This window comes from Pan troglodytes, chromosome 3 (genome assembly GCF_028858775.2).
Source record: "Pan troglodytes isolate AG18354 chromosome 3, NHGRI_mPanTro3-v2.0_pri, whole genome shotgun sequence".
NCBI classification, from domain to species: Eukaryota; Metazoa; Chordata; class Mammalia; order Primates; family Hominidae; genus Pan; species Pan troglodytes.
The window spans coordinates 130229899-130251771 of record NC_072401.2 but is presented as its reverse complement, the minus strand read 5'-3'; the positions used below and the strand labels follow the sequence as shown (position 1 = coordinate 130251771).

The window sequence follows — 21873 nt, the reverse complement described above, 5'->3', positions numbered from 1 at the left end:
TTCTTTTAAAAGGTGTCTGTTCATGAGCTTTGCCCACTTTTTAATGGGATTTTTTTCTTGTAAATTTGTTCAAGTTCCTTATAGATGCTGACTATTAGACCTTTGTCAGATACACAGTTTGCAGAAATTTTCTCCCACTTTGCAGCATGTCTGTTCACTCTGTGGATAGTTTCCTTTGCTGTGCCAAAGCTCCTTATTTTAATTCGTTTCCATTTGTAATTTTTGCTTTTGTTGCAATTGCTTTTGGCATTTTTGTCATGAAACCTTTGCCTACTCCTGTGTCCAGATGGTGTTGCCTAGGTTGTCTTCCGGGGTTTTTATAGTTTGGGGTTTTACATTTAAGTCTTTAATTCGTCTTGAGTTATTATTTATATATTGTGTAAGCAAGGAGTCCAGTTTCAGTCTTTTTTCATATGGCTTGCCGGTTATCCGAGCACCATTTAAAGTAGGGAATTCTTTCCTCATTGCTTGTTTTTGTCAGGTTTGTTGAAGATCAGATAGTTGTAGGTATGTGGCCTTAATTCTGGGTTCACTATTATGTTCCATTGGCCTATGTGTCTGTTTTTTGCACCAGTACCATGCTGTTTTGGTTACTGTGGCCCTGTAGTGTAGTTCTAAGTCAGGAAACATGATGCCTCCAGGTGTGTTCTTTTTGCTTAGGATTGCTTTGGCTATTCAGTCTCTTTTTTGGTTTCATATGAATTTTAAAGTTTTTTCCAGAGAAACGTTTCATAGTTTTCTGTGTAGGGGTCTTAAACATCTTCTGTTGTATTTATTACTGGGCATTGATTTTTTTTATGGTATTATAAATAGCATCTTTTACTGTTTTCTAACTTTATGCTGCCAGTATCTAGAAATATAATTAACTTTTATATATTGACCTTGTATCCAACAACTTTGTTAATCTTCATGATTGATTTTTAAGAATGTATCTGTGGTTTTTTTGGATTAATCACATATGCACTCATAACTATGAATAATGACAGTTGTTTCATCTTTTCCAGCCTTTGTCTCTTTTAGGTCTTTTACTTGCTTTACTGCATTAACTTAGACCTCCAATAGAGTGTTGAGTAAATGTCATAAGAATTTATCCTTATGTGATTCCTAATTCAAGGGAAAGTTTTCAACATTTTTACTCATGAGTATGATGTTTGTTGTGTATTTTACATAAGCATTCATTATAATAACAGTGTTCCCTTCTAGTCTTACTTTGATAAGGCTTTATCATGAATATATCTTGAATTTCATCAGATGCTTTTTTAAAACAACTTTTGAGACGATCATATTTTTTATCATTTTTTGTGAGTTTATTTTCAATTTCTTTATTTTCTGGGCTTATCTTTATTTACTCCACTTGGCTTTCTTTGGATTTAATTTGGTGCTGTTTTTCTAACTTCTTGGAATGCATTTGTAACTTCAGACTTTTTCTCTAGTATATGCAATTAAAGCTACAGATTTCTCTTTAAGCAAGTTTGGAAGTATCACATTTTCACTATTGTTCACTTCAAAATACTTTAAAATTTATTTTGTAATTCCTCCTGAGATCTTTCTTCTTTTTTTTTTTCTGAGATAGAGTCTTGCTCTGTTGCCCAGGCTGGAGCGTAGTGCAATCATAGCTCACTGTAGCCTCAAAGTAGCCTCAAACTCCTAGGCTCAAGTGATTCTCCTACTTTGGCCTCCCAAAGCAGTGAGATTATAGGCATGAGCTACCATGCCTGGCCAAAAGTGATTTCTGAACTTCCAAACATATAGAGGATTTTCCTTTTTTTTTTTTTGGTTCTTGATACTAACTTAATTGTGCTATTGTAAGATAACATACTGTCTTTGGTTTCAGTCCTTTGAACATTATTGAGACTTTCTTTTACCAGTGAATAATCAACATTAAATGTTCTGTGTGATCTTGAAAAGAATGTGTGATTGCAAATTTGTTGGGTACTATGTTGTATGTATGTTACTTTTCTTGATGTAAATAAAAATATGGTCTTGTTATTTCTTTTTTTTCTTTTTCTTTTCTTCTTCTTCTTTTTTTTTTTTTTTTTTTTTTTTCAGAGTCTCACTCTGTCACCCAGGCTGGGGTGCAGTGGTGCGATCTTGGCTCACCGCAACTTCTGCCTCTCGGGTACAAGTGATTCTCCTGCCTCAGCCTCTCAAGTAGCTGGGATTACAGGCGCATGCCACTACTCTTGGCTAATTTTGTAGTTTTAGTAGAGATGGGGTTTCACCATGTTGGCCAGGGTGGTCTCGAACTCCCGATCTCAAATGATCCATCTGCCTCGGCCTCCCAAAGTGCTAGGATTACAGGCATGAGCCACCGGGCCTGGGCTGGCCTTGTTATTACCAAGACCTCTCACCTTTATTCTGGGTCTTCTTCCCCCATTGTCTCTTACCCACTCCTGTTTAATTTGGATTCTTCAGCCTGCAATTTCTCCTTAAGGTGGAGGTTTGTCCTGGAAGAGTTTCAATTGGTTTTAAGAATTCTAAAAAATATGACTATAGCTTATCTTCCCAATGCCTCTCAATTTTAGTAGTAGTAATAAGATGTGGAGAATATATTTTACTTTCATTAACCCTTAGAGCAAGCCAGCAGAGACTGAGATTTCATGTTTATGAAATCAGAAATGGTAGTTCTTTGCAGATGTTATTTTTTTCACTTTGGCAGTAATTAGTTGGCTTAGATATATAAAAGGGCCTATTTTCAAGTTTTAAAATGGTGTATTGAAATTGATGATTCATCATCTTGAGAAGCAGTGAAGACTAGCCGTTTTGCATGGGATACATCAAATAATTACTGTATTTCTAGTTTTAAAGAATTGACCATTACTCAATGAACTGAAATCTGTTTTCCCGCTTGTTTCAGATCGAAGACTAAATGAAGATTTTAGGCGGTATCAAATGGAAAGTTTTTCCAAATATTCATCTGTACAGGTATGTAAATTATAAATTCTACTTGGGAATATTCTCATGTGAAGTTGCCTACAGCACTTTGAAACTTGGCTTACAACTTTGATTCCTGTAATGGGAAAGCTTGTTTTTGCTTAATGAAAGTAAATCTTTTGACAATAGAAATTGCCCTTTTCCCCCCAACCAGAGTTGGAGCTTATATATTATATATGATATATAAAATGTCTGAGTTCTAAAATGAGAATTCGTTTGAGTTCTGAAACATCCTAAAATTGTTTCTCAATATACCTCTAGTTCTGTGTTCTAATTCTCTGCATTCTCATAAATTATGACAGAAGCATAAACTAATGCAAATTGTAAATAATATATGTTTTTTTAAAAATATCTTTTTTCCTTGGTTGTCATATCTTATTTAAATATTGTGTTTAAAAAATTCTTTAGCCAGAAAGGTATAATTATTGGTGGACCTTGCATTACAGAATATTAAAAGGAAGGTAATGGCTCGTAGATTAGTGGTGACTCTCTATAGAAGCAAATAAGAGTGTTTTACTTTTACATAAATGCATTTTATAATTAGAACTTAATCTGGTTTGGATCTGTGTCCCCGCCCAAATCTCATGTGGAATTGTAATCTCCAGTGTTGGAGGAGGGGGCCTGGTTGAAGGTGACTGGATCATGGGTGCAAATTTCCCCCTTGCCCTTCTCGTGATAGTGAGTGAGTTCTCATGAGACCTGGTGGTTTAAAGTGTGTAGCACCTCCCCATTCTCTCTCTTCCTCCTGCTCTGGCCATGTAAGACATTCCTGCTTCCCCTTCATCTTCCACCATGATTGAACATTTCCTGAGGCTTCCCCAGCCATGCTTCCTGTATAGCCTGTGTTGGGGAAACCAGCCCCACACCACCTGGCAGGTACCCCGAGTCCAGCGGAGACAAAGGAGTTACAAAGAGACAGAATAAGCGTTTAAAAGGTGGGTCCAGGGGACCAGAGCGTTAGAGGCTTGCTCATGGCCCAGAGCTCTTCGGCTCCACCTAATTTATTGGTTTACAAGCTCTTTGTTCTTAGGGCATATGGGAGGGGTAGGAAGGGATGAGGAAAAGGCTCATGAGGGAGAACTCGTGAGTCATTCGATAAGAAGTATAGCAGTGGCAGTTTCTGTGAATTTCCTTGAGCAAAGGTGTGTGTCTAAACTACTTAAGATCTTTAACTTATTGGGACTGAAATGGGTAGGAGTGGGTTTCAGGAGGAGCCAAGATGTTTGATTATACTCCACTGCTTCAAGGGAGTGTTATCTCCCTGGGCAACCTGTGGAATGCCGCTGAGCTGTTACGCTCTCGGGGCATAAACATATAAAGGCAATAAGGAGACTTTTCTCCTCAGAGGCCGCCCATGGCTTCCCATGGGTGTTTCACACAGGGGAGACCAACTCATCTGGCACCCCAGAAACTCTCTCTCCCACAGCCTGCAGAACCATGAGCCAACTAAACCTTTTTTTCTTTATAAATTACCCAGTCTCAGATGTTTCTTTATAGGAGTGTGAGAATGGACTGATATAGAAAATTTGTACCAGTGAATGGGCATTGGTATAAAGATACCTGAAAATGTGGAAGTGACTTTGGAACTGCATAATGGGCAGAGGTTGGAACAGTTTGGAGAACCCAGAAGAAGACAGGAAGATGAAGGAAAGTTTGGAACTTCCAAGAGACTTGTTGAATGGTTGTGACCAAAATGCTCATAGTGATACAGATAGTGAAGTCTAGGCTGAGGAGGCCTCAGATGGAGAAGAGGAACTTACTGGGAACTAGTGTAAAGGTCACTCTTGCCATGTTGTAGAAAGAGACTGGCAGCTTTGTGCCCCTGCTGTAAGGATCTGTGGAACTTTGAACCTGAGAGAGATGATTTAGGGTATTTGGCAGGAAACTTTCCAAGCAAGAAAGCACTCAAGATGTAGCCTGGCTGCTTCTAACAGTGTAAGTTCATATGTGTTTGCAAAGAGATGGTCTGAAACTGTAACTTATATTTAGAAGGGAAGTAGGGCATAATAGTTTGGAAAGTTTACAGCCTGACCATGTGATAGAAAAGAAAAACCCATTTTCTAGGGAGAAATTGAAGCTGGCTGCAGAAATTTGCATAAGTAAAGAGGAGCTGAATGCCCAAGACAATAAAGATGCCTCAAAGGCATTTTGGTGATGTTCACCACAGCCCCTACCATCACAGGCCTGGAGACATAGGAGGGAAGAATGATTTTGTGGGGGCAGGCCCAGGGCCCCACTGCCCTGTACAACCTCAGGACATTGCTCCCTGGTCCCAGCTGCTTCAGCTCCAGCTGTGGCTAAAAGGGCCCCAGATAACATCTCAGTCAACTGCTCCAGAGGGTGGAACCCATAAATCTTGGCAGCTTCCACATGGGATTAAGCCTGTGGGTGCACAGAGGGCAAGAGTTGAGGCCTGGGAGCTTCTGCCTGGATTTCAGAGGATATATGGAAATGCCTGGATGTCCACACAGAAGCCTGCTGCAGGGGCGCAGCCCTCATGGAGAACCTCTGCTAAGGCAGTGCAAAGAGGAAATGTAGGGTTGGAGCCCCCACACAGAATCCACACTGGACACTGCCTAGTGGGGCTGTGAGAAGGGAGCTACCATCCTCCAGACCAAAGAATTGTAGGTCCACCAACAGCTTGCACTATGTGCCTGGAAAAGCCTCAGGCACTCAATGCCAGACTGTGAAAGCAGCTTCAGGGAATGTACCCTGCAGAGCAACAGAGGCAGAGCTGCCCAAGGCTGTGGGAGCCCACCTCTTGCATCAGTGTTGCCTAGATGTGAGACATGGAGTCAAAGGAGATTATTTTGGGCCCCTAAGGTTTAATGACTGCCCTTCTGGGTTTTGGACATGCCCCGCGGCCTGTAGACCCTGTCTTTTGATCAATGTCTCCCTTTTGGAAAGGGAGTATTTACCCAATTCTATACCTTCATTGTATCTTGGAAGTAACTAACTTGTTTTTTATTTCACAGGGTCATAGGCAGAAGGGTCTTGTCTTGTCTCAGATGAGACTTTGGACTGTGGACTTTTGAGTTAATGCTGAAATGAGTTAAGACTTGGGGGACTGTTGAGGAGGGACGATTGTATTTTCCAGTGTGAGGATATGAGATTTGGGAAGGGCCGAGGGTGGAGTGACACACTTTGGATTTGTGTCCCTGCCCAAATCTAATGTCGAATGGTAATCACCAGTGTTGGAGGAGAGCCCTGGTGGGAGGTGATTGTATCATGGGGGTGAATTTTCTCCTTGCTGTTCTCCTGATAGTGAGTGAGTTCTCATGAAATCTGCTTGCTTATAAATGGGTAGTACCTCCCCATTTTCTCTCTTCCTCCTGCTCCAGTCATGTAAGATGTGCCTTCTTTCCCTTCACCTTCTGCATTCTGAAAGTTTCCTGAGGCCTCCCCAGCCAGGCTTCCTGTACAGCCTGTGGAACAATTAGCCAATTAAACCTCTTTTCTTGATAAATCACCCAGTCTTATGTATTTCCTTATAGCAGTGCAAGAATGGACTAATGCAGAACTAAAATTATTTTCAAGGTATTAAAAGTGAAGAGCTTGTTTTTAGTATTAAAAAGGAATAGTTTATTTGGTTGGCTTGAGTACTTATTCTTATAGATATTTTTTAATGTATATTCAATATTTAGCTGACTGCTCTATGCTTTTATTTCCAAAGACCAGATTCAGAGTCCACAGAGTCTTGAAGCTATCCATTCACTATTTGCTGTTATAACCATATTATTTTTATTATAATATATAATTTTTATGCATACTTAATAACTGTAATAATTTAAGTGATAGAGAATCTTTCATATTCCAACAGCCTTTAAGTTTTGCTCAGAATCTTAAGATTTTTGCTTCTGTTTAGTGTCTTGTGGAATAGGCCTGAACAAAAGAGTAAAAAAAAAATTTTATTTTAAAGCCCCAGATGACTCTGGCCATGGTAATGCATCATATCTGTGGAAAGCTATGGTTGACTTGATTATGAAAGATGTTTTTAACAGATAGCATAATGGTGACTCTAGCCTTTCAGATGCACCTGCATTATGCATTGTGATTATACTAATTAAAGCTCAAGAGTAGCAGACCTAGTAGGGACAAATCTTCCTTTACAAGATTGTCCTCTTTGGAAGAATTATAACTGCTTTACTTTTCTGAAGCTAACCATTCTTCTCTTATGTGTACTATTCTTGTTGTCTTGCAACCAAATCTTGATTCCTATCTCTTTAGTGGTAACATACTGTTACTGCCTAAGAGTCCTCTGCCATCCTCCATATCTTCAGAACATGTTGCTGTTTCCAGACTCCCATCCCCATGGACCTTGCTTTTCACTGCATGTTTTGAGGTGAGGAGTAAGAGAGGAGGTGATATGACAGCATGAGGAGATTAATCTGCTTTCTAGCAATAATGCCCATATCCTTGGCCATATGTAATGCATCCCTAGAGGGTTCTTTACCTCATATATTACTTCGGTTTCTGAAAAAATGTTCAAGAGAATTTTTTCTTTTTTTATTTTGTTTTAGTATGTTTTGCAGTAAAGGAAGAAGGAAACCATTATCAATGGGTATGTGGGATCCAGGAGTGCTAGCTCATATATCTTATCACTGTAACTTAGTTGTTGCTACTAGCAACAGAAATCCTTTATAAATTTGTGTTTCCCCTTTTTGTTTAGCCATGTTTCCCAGATGCCTAGAACAGTTCTGGTCAGTAGGCATTTGATAAATATTTGTTGAGTGAATGAAACAACTATGTTCTTCCTCTTTTTCCTTCCCTCCTACCCACTTATCTTCCAACATGATTTCAACTCTATGTGTCAAATATAGTGAAAGTCATGGAGATGTGAAAAGTCATGGTCAGCTTGGGAAATACAAGTAGTTCTTACTTTTTAGTTTTATTTTTCAAGATAAAGTCCTAAAGTCCTTACATTGGGTGCCATAAAATTGCCAGAAGTTGTGTTAAATGAACATACTTTATTCAGTCTTTTTATGATATTGGAAAAACAAAGCAACAGGAGTTTGATATTTATTTCTTGTATTTTAAGCTGGAACTTCAAACTTGATTGTCTATATAAACTTTGTTAGGTGTAATGGTGAAAATTCTTTAGTGCAGTTATTACATAATGATCATTTAGGCTTGCTTTGGATCAAAGTAAGTTTTCTGAATTGCCTCAAGATAACCATTTTGAAGCTTATTGTTCTTAGGGGACTATGTTACCTTTATGGTAGCTAACTATACTTTACGTAAATTTTGTGGACATAGGCTGAAATTTGAAGTCTTCCAATGTGTTGAATAGCTTATATATTTAATATATTAAATATTTGGCTCATTATACTTTCATAATTCAATCATCTGTTCTCTTCATTACATTTGTATGTAACTTTTAAAAGATATTTTAAATAGCTGGTTTCTTGATTTTTTTCAGGGTTGTAAAATTCAGTTGTCTTTGATTATTTTGTGTTTTCTGTATAAGTAAAAAGTATTTCAAGTGGCATTGCTCTCTGAAGTACAGTAGTTGGCACTAGGTGACAAATATTCAAGATTAGAAAAAGATTTGCTTAAGAAGCTTAGTGGAAAATTTCCCTTTTTCCCAGTCCTTTATTCCATTTTTTTTCTTGAATACTTGCTTTTTTTTTCATACCCAGGCTAATTGAATCCTCTTTGTTATCTATGCCACACCGGTATATGTATCTACTGAGGGGGCTAAGGTTAGTGCTTTGGTCTCTTGGTACTTGCTGAAGGGACAGAATGGAATACTAAAAATAAGTTTATTTTCTCTGAAAGCTCACCTAAAAATATTTTCTTCTTCTAGCTTGGGAATTCTTTTTCTACTCATTACCCTTTGTACCCCAAATTAAAACAAATAAATATTGAGATAGTCTGCTGGGGGAAAAAAGGAGATACATAAGGTAGAATAAAAAGAAAGGGAGGAATACATATAAAAGCATAGTGCCAAAGAGGTATGAGTGGCTATGGAGGGGAAAGACATCATAGTCTAAATATATTCACTTATTCAACAAACATTAATATACTCATTCAATGAATTTTGAGTTCATGCCTATGCTAGGTAAGCTCTGGGGACAGGACTATGAATAACATAGACAAAGGATCCTCCTTCTGTAGAAGATATGTGAATGAATGAAAGAGATGTGAAGGAATGAATGAAATAATTAAAATTACAGTATCCTATGAAAGAAGCAGGGTGCTGAGATAGAGATTAATATGTATGTTATTATGGAGGTGGTGGTGGTAGAGACCTATTTTTGATAGAAAGGTCATAGAAGACCTTTCTAAGGTAGTAACATTCCAGCTGGGACAGAAAATGAAGATTGAGCCAAAGAATGGACCAAGAAGGGGCCTTGAGGCAGGGAAGAATTTGACATGTCTTGTACAATGTATAGGAGTTTGTGCCAACTGTCATTAAAAAATAGTTATTTGAAAATTATATTAAAGAAATGGCAAGGCTACTCCTGTTGCTCATGAGTTAACAAATACAAGACTCAACAGATAAAATATAACAATTCACCTGTACTGTTTGAGTTGAATCAGATTATTAGCTTTCTAGACCAGCACTGTCCAGTAGATCTTTCTCTGATGATAGAAATGTTATATAATTCTGCACTGTCCAGTATTGTAGCCACTAGTTACATGGGGCTTTTGACCACTTGAAATTAGGCTAATACAACTGAAGAAATGAATGTTTTATTTAATTTTCATATTAAATGAATAAAATTTAGATTTAAATAGTTATATATGCTTGAAGCTTTTGTATTGGCCATTGTAATTCTGGACTCTCTATTGATGAGTTACCCACGTAAAACCTTGAAGGGATGATTTTGCATCATCCCATGATGCTAGGAGATTGATGATTTAACACATTACAGGGAGTTGACTGTAAGTTTATCAGTTACTTATGCTGTTCGTCAACATTTATTGATAAATGATGAAAATTAACCTCCTCATGATATAAACGAAAGGATTAAGAGATTTCCTGCAGTCCTTTAAAATGTACAGGAACATCTTCCCAAAATGCTAGCCAACCTGTACTTTATTTCCTTCCAAAGGATAGAGGAAAAGATGCAATTTACATATTTGGTAGCCAATATTTATTAGAGTGAGAGCCAAAAGTAAACATTCAAAACTGTATTTAGAGTGCTTACAGAGTGTATAATTTTGTTAGAGAAAGAAAAGTATCCAGAGAATTTGCTTACATAACCACAATACAATATTATTGACATTTTTTTCTGTGATACACCATCAGCATTATTTCAGGGAGTCATCTGGAGAGCAAAGATAATTAGAGACCCAGTGTGGTAGCTGATGCCTGTGAACTCAGCATTTTGGGAGGCTGTGGCAGGAGGATCATTGAGACCAGGGGTTTGAGACCAGCCTGAGGAACATAGCAAGACCCCATCTCTATAAAAAGTTAAAAAATTAGCCGGGCATGATGGTGCATGCCTATAGTTCTGGTTACCCAGGAAGCAGAGGTGGGAGGATCTCTTGAGTCCAGAAATTCGAGGCTGCAGTGAGCTATGCTTGCACCATTGCACTCCAGTTTGGGTGATAGAACAAGAACCTGTCTCTAATTTTTAAAAAGATAAATAGAAATTAATTACACAATATCAGTTATTTAAGATTCAAGAAATACACAATTCTTTAAATTATTCCTTTATTTAGTATAGCTTGTTTAAATTTTGTTTTAGAGAAAATGAAAAGAACATTTGTAAATGTTTTTTAGGCAATTTCAGTCTTATTCTCTAAGCATGATTTTTTCTATTACTGCTCGAGTTATTAAGTAATGGAGTTTTTTCTTCTAAAAGTTTCACTAGCAAATGGAAAAGGATTGCTAAATCAACATTTTTATTCTTTCAAAGATTTTCTATCTCTGTTTTGACATATGCTTATTCTCATCTTACAACTTTTATAATTACTTTGGATTATTAGGTCATTTATTCTTAGGTTTGTATTTTCTTAGCAATTGTTATTAGAAAATAGTTTTTGAACAGTGTTTTCACATAATTCAGCTTAACTAATATTTTCTATCACTACCTTTATGGAAAGAATTATGCCAAGTGCTTTAGTGATATGAAGTTAAAATAAAATGACCATATTGTAGGAACTTAAAGGCTAATAAAAATATGGAATGAGACAAATATCAAATAACAAGATAAACGGCATATTATTTGTATCTTAAGAACATTAAAAACAAATGTGTGTATTAAGGGTGACAAAAGAAATATAGTTGGAGAGATCAGGAAAAGTTTCTTGAAAATGTAGCATATCTTATGGACATTGAAGAGTAGATGAAATTTCAAACTAACTTGATGAAGACAAAACTAGAGGTGGTTGGGAGTGTTTCAGATGGACCCACTGGCATAAGAAGCCAAAGGAGATGAGAAAATGAGAGTTGTATTTAGGGAATAAAATATATTTCAGTTTATATAATGTATTTGGCATATAGGAGAGAATATGAAAAACATTAGGTTTAGTAAGTTATAGAGAGCTATGAATGATTATGTTGAGGAGTCAGGATTTAATTGAATAAGCATTGGTAGACTGCTAAGTATTTTTAAAAGAATGACTTTCTGAATAATCTGAAAGAAATTCATTTATTCATTGGTCTATAACTAATTTGTTGTGCATCTATAAGTAGTGAGACATTGTGTTAGACTCTGGGAATATGATAGTGAATAAGGCAGGCATTAGTGTGATCTATAAGGTAAATTAAAATGGAGTGAAATGTGATAGGAGTAACAATCAGGAAACCCATATAAATGATGGGTAGATCAATTAGCCCATATATTACTGTTTTATAAAATGTTATTCATCCCCCACCTTCAGTCATAAGAATTTATAAGATTTTGATTTCATAACAATTCCTAAGAAACTTGAGAAGTAATATTTTAAAAGTTTGAACTGTTCAGTCATCCCAAGTAGCTTTTGTAAGTAACTTTTGAACAATTGAAAGTTAAATACAATGGACAGAGTAGCATGCAGAGGCTCACATTGTGAATTTTTGCTCCAGAACGACTACAGGAATAAGTCAGGAAATCCAAGAGCACCCATAGACCCTCTGAAGGAAGCAGATTGCAGGACCCAGGAGACATCCCAAATACCATGGTATGCATGGCTGAGAGACCCACAGATGGTTCACATCGCAGGACTTTGTACAGACAATCCCCAGTACAAGCCCAGAGCCTAGTAGACTTGCTGGGTGGCTAGATCCAGAAGAGAGATAGCAATCACTACAGATAGACTCTCAGGAAACCACATCCATAGAAAAAGGAGCAGAGTGTTACATCAAGGGAACACCCCAAGGGACAAAAGAATCTGAACAACAGTTTTCAGCCCTAGACCTTTCCTCTGATAGAGGCTACCTAAATGAGAAGGAACCAGAACACCAACCCTGATAATATGACAAAACAAGGCTCTTCAGCACCCCCCGAGAATCACACTAGTTCACCAGGAATGGCTCCAAACCAAGAATAAATCCCTGATTTACCTGAATAAGAATTCAGGAGGTTAGTTATTAAGCTAATCAGGGAGGGACAAGAAAAGGCGAAGCCCCGTGCAAGAAAATCCAAAAAATGAGACAAGAAGTGAAGGGAGAAATATTCAAGGAAATAGATAGCTTGAAGAAAAAAACAATAAAAAATTCGGGAGACTTTGGACACGCTTTTAGAAATGCAAAATGCTCTGGAAAACCTCAGCAATAGAATTGAACAAGTAGAAGAAAGAAATTCAGAGCTCAAAGACAAGGTCTTCGAATTAACCCAATCCAACAAAGACAAAAAAGAATAAGAAAATATGAACAAAGCCTCCAAGAAGTCTGGAATTATGTTAAACAACTAAACTTAAGAATAATTGGTGTTCTGAGGAAGAAGAGAATTCTAAAAGCTTGGAAATATTTGGGGGAATAATTGAGGAAAACTTCCTTGGCCTTGCTAGAGTCCTAGACATCCAAATACAAGAAGCACAAAGAACATCTGGGAAATTCATCGCAAAAAGATCTTTGCCTAGGACATTGTCATCAGGTTATCCAAAGTTAAGATGAAGCAAAAAATCTTAAGACCTGTGAGACAAAATCACCAGGTAACCTATAAAGGAAAACCTGTTATATTAATAGCAGATTTCTCAGTAGACAAGCTGGAAGGGATTAGGGCACTATCTTCAGCCTCTTCGGACAAAACAATTATCAGCCAAGATTTTATATCTAGCTAAACTAAGCATCATATCAAGGAAAGATACAGTCATTTTCAGGCAAACAAATGCTGAGCAAATTCACCATTACCAAGCCACCACTACGAGAACTGCTAAAAGGAGCTCCAAATCAGAACCAAAACTTGGAAGCACATCAAAACAGAACCTCTTTAAAGCATAAATCACACAGGACCTATAAAACAAAAATATAAGCTAAAAAAGCAAAAACAAACCAAAGTACACTGGCAACAGAGAGCATGGTGAATGCAACAGTACCTCACATTTCAATACTAACACTGAATGTAAATGGCCTAAATGCTCCACTTAAAAGATACAAAACTGCAGAATGGATAACAACTCACCAACCAACCATCTGCTGCCTTCAGGAGGCTCACCTAAAACATAAGGACTCACATAAACTTAAAGTGAAGGGGTGGAAAAATAATTTCATGCAAATGGGCACCAAAAGCGAGCAGGAGTAGTCATTCTTATATCAGACAAAACAAAAAACAAAAAACAAAAAAAACTTTAAAGCAACAGCAGTTAAAAGAGACAAAGAGGGACATTATATGATGGGTAAAAGGCCTTATCCAACAGGAAGATATCACAATCTTAAACATAAATGCACCTAACACTGGAGCTTCCGAATTTATATAACAATTACCAATAGACCTAAGAAGTGAGATAGACAGCAACACATTAATAGTTGGGGACTTCAATACTCCACTGACAGCCTTAGGCAGATCATCAAGACTGAAAGTCAACAAAGAAACAAGGGATTTAAACTATACCTTGGAACAAATGGACTTAACAGATATATACAGAACATTCCATCCAACAACCACAGAATACACATTCTGTTCAACAGTGAATAGAACTTTCTCCAAGATGGACCATACAATAGACCATAAAACGGGCCTCAATAAATTGAAGAAAATTGAAATTATGTCAAGCACTCTCTCAGACCACAGTGGCGTAAAATGGAAATTGACTCCAAAAAGAACCTTCAAAACCATGCAAATACATGGAAATTAAGTAAGCCTGCTCTTGACTGAGCATTGGGTCAAAAACGAAATCAAGATAGAAATTTAAAAATTCTTCTAACTGAATGACAGTAATGACACAACCTACCAAACCTGTGGGATACAGCAAAGGCAGTGCTAAGAGGGGAAAGTTCATAGCTCTAAACACCTACATCAAAAAGACTGAAAGAGCACAAACTGACATTCCAAGGTCACACCTCAAGGGACTAGAGAAACAAGAACAAACTAAACCCAAACCTAGCAGAACAAAGGAAATAACCAAGATTAGAGCAGAATTAAGTGAAATTGAAACAAACAAGCAAGCAAACAAACAAAAAAACCCAAAAGATAAATAAAACAAAAAGCTGGTTCTTTGAAGGGATAAATAAAATTGATAGACCATTAACAAGATTAACCAAGAAAAGAAGGGAGAAAATCCAATAACCTCACTAAGAAATGAAATGCGAGATATTACAACCGTCACCACTGAAATACAAAAGATCATTTAAGTCTACTATGAACACCTTTATGCACATAAACTAGAAAACCTAGAAGAGATGGATAAATTCCTGCAAAAATACAACCCTCCTAGCTTAAATCAGAAAGAATTAGATTACCTGAACAGATTGATAACAAGCAGCGAGATTGAAGTGGTAATTAGAAAATTACCAACAAAAAAAAAGTCCAGGACCAGATGGATTCACAGCAGAATTCTACCACACATTCAAAGAAGAATTGGTGCCAATACTTTTGATACTATTCCACAAGATAGAGAAAGAAAGAACCCTCCCTAATTCATTCTGTGAAGCCAGCATCACACTATTATCAAAACCAAGAAAGGACATATCCAAAAAAGAAAACTACAGACCAATGTCCTTGATAAACATAGATACTAAAATCCTTAACAAAATACTAGCTAACTGTATCCAACAACATAGCAAGAAGATAATCCACTATGATTAAGTGGGTTTTAGAGCAGGGCTGCAGGGATGGTTTAACATATGCAAGTCAATACGTGTGATACTCCACATAAACAGAATTAAAAACAGAAGAATCACATGATCATCTCAATAGATGCAGAAAAAGCATTCAACAAAGTCTGGCACCCCTTTAGGATTAAAACTCTCAACAAAATTGGCATACAAGGGACATACCTCAACATAATAAAAGCCATCTATGACAAACCCACAGCCAACTAATACTGAATGGGGAAAAGTGGAAAGCATTCTCTCTGAGAACTGGAACAAGACGAGGATGCCCACTCTTACCACTCCTCTTCAACATCATACTGGAAGCCCTAGCCAGAGCCATCAGACAAGAGAAAGAAATAAAGGGCATCCAAATTGGTAAAGAGGAAGTGAAACTGTCACTGTTTGCTGATGATATGATCATTTACCTTGAAAACCCTAAGGACTCCTCCAGAAAACTTCTAGAACTGATAAAAGAATTCAGCAAAGTTTCCAGATACAAGATTAATGTGCACAAATCAGTAGCCCTTCTATACAGCAACCAAGCAGAGAATCAAATCAAGAACTTGACCCCTTTTACAAAGCTGCAAAAATAAATAAATAAAATGCTTAGGAATATACCTAACAAAGTAGTCAAAGTACAAGGAAAACTATGAAACACTGCTGAAAGAAATCATAGATGACACAAACAGAAACACATCTCATACTCATGGATGGTAGAATCAACATTGTGAAAATGACCATACTTCCAAAAGCAATCTACAGATTCCATGCAATTCCCATCAAAATACCATTATTCTTCACAGAATTAGAAAAAACAATTCTAAAATTCATATGGAACTAAAAGAGAGCCTGCATAGCCAAAGCAGGACTAAGCAAAAAGAACAAATCTGGAGGCATCACACTACCTGATTTCAAACTATACTCTAAGGCCGTAGCTACCAAAATAGCATGGTACTGGTATAAAAATAGGCACATAGACCAATGGAACGGAATAGAGAACCCAAAAATAAACCCAAATACTTACAGCCAACTGATATTTGACAAAGCAAACAAAAACATCAAGTGGGGAAAGGACTCCCTTTTCAACAAATCATGCTGGGATAATTGGCTAGCCACATGTAGGAGAATGAAACTAGATCCTCATCTCCCACCTTAAACAAAAATCAACTCAAGATGGATTAAGGACTTAAATCTAAGACCTGAAACTGTAAAAATACTAGAAGATAACATTGGAACAACCCTTCTAGACATTGGCTTAGGCAAGAATTTCATGACCAAGAAACCAAAAGCAAATGCAATTAAAAACAAAGATAAATAGCTGGGATCTAATTAAACTAAAGGGCTTTTGTACTGCAAAGGAACAGTCAGCAGAGTAAACAGACAATCCACAGAGTGGGAGAAAATCTTCACAATCTATGCATCTGACAAAGGACTAATACCCAGAATCTACAACAAACTCAAACAAATGGGCAAGAAAAGAACAAATAATCCCATCAAAAAGTAGGCCAAGGACCTGAATAGACAATTCTCAATAGAAGATATACAAATGGCCAAGAAACATATACATATAGACAAATTCTCAAAAGAAGATATACAGATGGCCAACAAACATATGAAAAAGTGCTCAACATTACTAATGATCATGGAAATGCAAAACAAAACCACAACATGATACCACCTTACTCCTGCAAGAATGGCCATTATCAAAAAATCAAAAAACAGTAGATGTTGGTGTGGATGCAGTGAACAGGGAACACTTCTACACTGCTGGTAGGAATGTAAACTAGCACAACCACTATAGAAATCAGTGTGGAGATTCCTTAAATAACTAAAAGTAGGACTACCATTTGATCCAGCAATCCTACTACTGATATATATACACACACACACATACATATATATGTGATGGAATACTACTTATCCTTGAAAAGGAATGAATTAATGGCATTTGCAGCAACCTGGATGAGATTGGAGACAATTATTCTAAGTGAAGTAATTCAGGAATGGGAAACCAAACATTGTATGTTCTGACTCATAATTGGAAGCTAAGCTATGAAGATGTAAAGCATAAGGATGACACAATGGACTTTGGGGACTCAGGTGGAAAGGGTGGCAAGGAGGTGAGGGATGAAAGACAAATTGGGTGCAGTGTATACTGCTCGGGTGTTGGGTGCACCAAAATGTCACAAATCATCACTAAAGAACTTACCCATGTAACCAAACACCACCTGTTCCCCAGCAACCTGTAGAAATAACTTAAAAAAAAAAAAAAAAGTTAAAATATTACTTCTTTGCCAGGCATGGTGGCTCACGCCTGTAATCCCAGCACTTAGGGAGGCCAAGGCAGGTGGATCGCTTGAGGTCAGGAGTTTAAGGCCAGCCTGGCCAACGTGGTGAAACCCCATCTCTACTAAAAATAACAAAAATTAGCCAGGCATGGTGGTATGCACCTGTTATCCCAGCTACTTGGGAGGCTGAGTCAGGAGAATCACTTGAACCAGGGAGGTGGCTGTTGCAGTAAGCTGAGATCATTCCATGGCACTCCAGCGTGAGTGACAGAGCCAGACTCTATCTCAAAAAACAAACAAAACTTCTTAATCTTTTTAAAGTATAAACTATTTTTAGTAGTCTAGGATAAATCAGTTTTTGAAATTATGTAGGCTACTAGATGCATTTATTATTTTGTTCACCAAGAGGTACTATGGAAGATTGCCTTTTCATTTTACCTAATTCATATTGCAGTTCTCCTGGAACCATGTGAACATATCATTTAAAATTTTGCATTTCAAGAGTTAATCCTTCCCATGTTGGTAAAATGCTTATAATATATACATTGGGTTAGCCAATGATTTGGTGTTTTTTTTTTTTTTTGTCATGTTTAGAAAAAAACAAAAGATAATGAGCCAAGATTTATTAAGATTTATTAAGTGTTTTCTCTGTCAGGAATTAGGTTAAACACTTTATATATCTTATTCTTTATTTTGAAAAATTTATATACTTCAAGCATACATCAAAATATAGAAGATAAAACTAATACCTGTGTACCTACCACCCAATTGTGTCAGTTCTTAACTTTTTGCCATATTTGTTTCAGATTTTGTTATGTTTTATGTTTTATTTTTGTTAAGAAATTAAATATCGCAGAAATAAATGAATCTCTGTATGCACTTCTTTCCTCACCTGTTTCCTTCTGTCCCTTCCCAGTGGTAATTACTATCCTTAACTTAGTGTTTTTCAATACTATTCATGCTTTAATACTTTATATGATTATACCTGAAATTACTTTATAGTGCCATTTGTCACATTTTTAAACTAATAAGTGATGATACCATGCTGTATGTATCCTGCAAAAGCTATTATGTGCTCAACATTATTTTTAATATTTGAAATATATTTTACCAGTTTATGTACTGTAACTATTGCTACATTCCATTGTATTACTATACCAAAATGTATCCATTCTCTGGACAAAGAAATTTAGATTTTGTCTAATTCTTTAATTTTGCGATAATGTTTCAGTACAGTCTTGAACATGTCTCCATATATACATCTGAGATTTTTTTTTAGTATGTCTACCTAAAATTGGCATTATCTTAAGATTTACTAGAATTGCTGGAGGTGGTTGCAATAATTTTCATTCTAATTCATGGTCTATAAGAGTGTTCATTGTGAAACAACCTTTTAACATTTGGTAGTAATGTCAAATATTTTGTTTTGTCAGTTTGACTTGTGTGAAATAACATCTCACTTTTGTTTTTATTTGTATTTCTCTAATTATTGGTGAGATTATTCTTGCTTTTATTTGTTATTGATCTCAGATTTCCTCTGTTATATTTTTTCTAATAATACCCTTTGGTCATTAAAACATAGTAAACTTTAAATTGTGGGCTTTCATTTATCTGGTTTATATGTTTTCTAATAGAAAAATTTTAACTTTTAATACAGTTAAATGTATATGTTTTTCTGCTGTGAATTTTATTACTGTGTCTTAAGAAGTTCCTCACTAGCATATATGAGCCTTTCACATTTAAGTCTTTATTCAGTCTGGAATTTATTATTGTGGATTGTTTAGGACAGGGCTCTGTTTTTTTTCTCTGTATAATAACCATTGCTTCCAGCATTTATTATTTGATGTTTTCCCTACTGACTTATCTATATCAAGTTTGCATATATGCATAGCTTGTTCAGTGTCTGGGTACTCTAATTTTGTCTGTTGCTATTTTGTGTTTCCCTCCCAGAATAATAGGGTTTAGTCACTACAACTGGAAAGAAAATAAATTGTTGTGAAATTGCTAATTTAGAATTCACACTTGAAATACTTTGATATTCTATGAGTCAAACTTAAACTTAGTACACTCTTGCAGGATATTGGTGCTTTGAGCCTTTTACTTATTTCCTGATTATAATAAATTACATTATATAAATAAATTACAATGCATTTATTTATTGTAATTTAGAGTTTAGCAAACTATAGCCCACTGGCCAAATCCCACACGCTATGTGTTTCATTAGATAGAGATTTATTGGAACACAGCTATAGTCATTTGTTTATATATTGTCTGTGACTCCATTTGTGCTACAGCAACAGGCTTGAATAGTTGGAACAAAAACCATGTTATTGACAAAGTCAAATATTTATGGTCAGGCCCTTTACAAAAAAGCTTTGCCAACTCTTGTTCTCTGTTTTATTATGAACATTAATTATATTAAATGTGAATAAATTAAACATTCTAAGTACTTAAAGTGCACACGCATACACACACACAAAACCAACTATGTGAACAACAATGTGGTTCAAAATGAAAAGGATAGAAAAAGTTACACCATGAAAATATTAATTAAAAGAAAGCAAACATAGGCCTAGTGATATGAAATGAAATAGATTCAACTAAGAAATATTACTATAGATAAATAAGTGAAGGAGTTAAATCCGTGGTAAATTTTGATACTTCTATACCCAACTTCAAGCTTCAAAATGTACAAAAGAAAAAAGTGACAAAACTAAAAGTAAAAAAGAAGCAAATATACACTTTTAAGGGAGAATTCTTTCACCATGGAGAATAAGCAAGAATAAGCAAAGAAAAAAATAAAAGGTTCTAAACAGCACAGTTGACAAAATTCCCCTAAATGACTTATGTAGAACACTGAACTCAACAAAAATAGAGTACATGTTATTTTACAGTGCATATGGAGCAGTTGCCAAAATTGACCATATGCTGAGTCATAAATTTCAACAAATTTTAAGGGTTTCAAATTACTTATAATTTGTTTTCTGACCACAGTGGCATTTAGCTATAAAGCAACAACAAAAAGTTAACCAGAAAATCCTCTGTTGCTTTGAAATTTAACAGTATGCTTCTAATGGCTTACTAGTCAAAGGAAATTTCTAAATTAAGCTAGAAAATAGTTTGAACTTAGAATACTAAAAATTAGACACATAAAAATTGTGGGATGGACATCTAATTTCAGGAATATAGTGTAAATGTACTTTTCCTTATTCCTCTAACTGTGTACATCTAAAAGCATTGAACGTTATATGTGAAACAAAAATACAATGCTGAAAGCTAGAAAGAAGGCAAGCAGACTATAATCTCAATGAAAATCTCAAAACTTATACGAAAATGAACTTGAAATGGCTCATAGAATTAAACTGGAGATGTGAATCTATACAATTTTTGAAGGTCAGTTGCAGATACTCTTCAGGATCTAGAGCTAGAAAAAGAATTTTTGATATCACAAGCATGGTCCATAAAAGGAAAAAGCAAGGTCCATAAATTGAAAATTTGAACTTTACTAATGTTAAAAACTTTGGCTCTGTTACAGGAGGATGAATAAACATACCACAGACTGACAGAAAAATTTGCAAACCATATATATGACTGGTTATTACTATCTTAAATTTATATAGAACTCTTAAAATTCAACAGTTTAACAAACAAGAAAAAACAAAACCAGCTATTCAATTAAACAAAACCAGCTATTCAATTAGAAAATAGGTGAAAGAGAGCTAGATAAAAGAATAAGTGTTATCTACTGTCATCTCCCCACAGTGCACCAATTTTGACAACCACCCTTTCTAGGAGTTTAAAGGCTAGAGAAGTTCCAGAATACTATTGGAAAATAGACACATTGAAGAATGTAAGAACAATTTCAGTTCACCTGCATCACTCCTGCCCCAAGATGGCACAGCTCGGTTCCAAGAGAGATTCCCTCAACCTGTGATTCTTCCCACAGAGGGAAGTGAGAGCATAGTGAGTAAGCTCCTGGCTTTTCTACCTGTGCAGGACACTCGAAAAGACCCACCTCTTTTTGACTCACCCAGAATAATGGGATCAGCCTGGCTAAGTGTCTAGGAGAGACTAGGAGCAGGGAGAACAGGGAGGGACTCACAGTCAGGGCTTGAAACTCAAGAAAGGGCTGTGTATCCTACTAACCACTTTGCAGACTCTATCAGCAGACCCACTCATAAGCTGCTTGGGATGCCTAACCTGTGGTGTACCACCACACCAGCTGGCCAACAGGTGATTCCAACTCTTCATATGCATTACTGCCCTCCTTCCCCATGGCTGGCTGTCATGTGCACCCCCTAGATGGGGAATGCAAGCACAGTCAGCTGACACAACTCTTTGGGATTAAGAGAATGCACACAAACTTGAGCATTTCAGGGCACTACCCCCACAAAAAAAAAACATGGGATATTCTCAACACCCAGCCTAGTTTAATGGGATCCAAAGAAAGCATATAGTCTTAGG

General features: G+C 36.3%; 1 protein-coding gene across 18 annotated transcripts in view; it reads left to right on the top strand.

Moving 5' to 3' along the window:
- The window catches only part of SCLT1 (sodium channel and clathrin linker 1), a 223338-nt gene that overhangs the window by 8367 nt on the left and 193098 nt on the right, over positions 1-21873 (top strand). For all 18 annotated transcript variants that reach the window (XR_010156701.1, XR_010156700.1, XR_010156698.1 and 15 more), the window contains one exon: positions 2858-2925. Coding sequence is in view for 12 of the 18 variants with exons in the window: in XM_063809861.1 (XP_063665931.1) it covers positions 2858-2925 (68 nt within the window). In the remaining 6 variants the exon portion in view is untranslated. The remainder of the gene's footprint in view (positions 1-2857; positions 2926-21873) is intronic.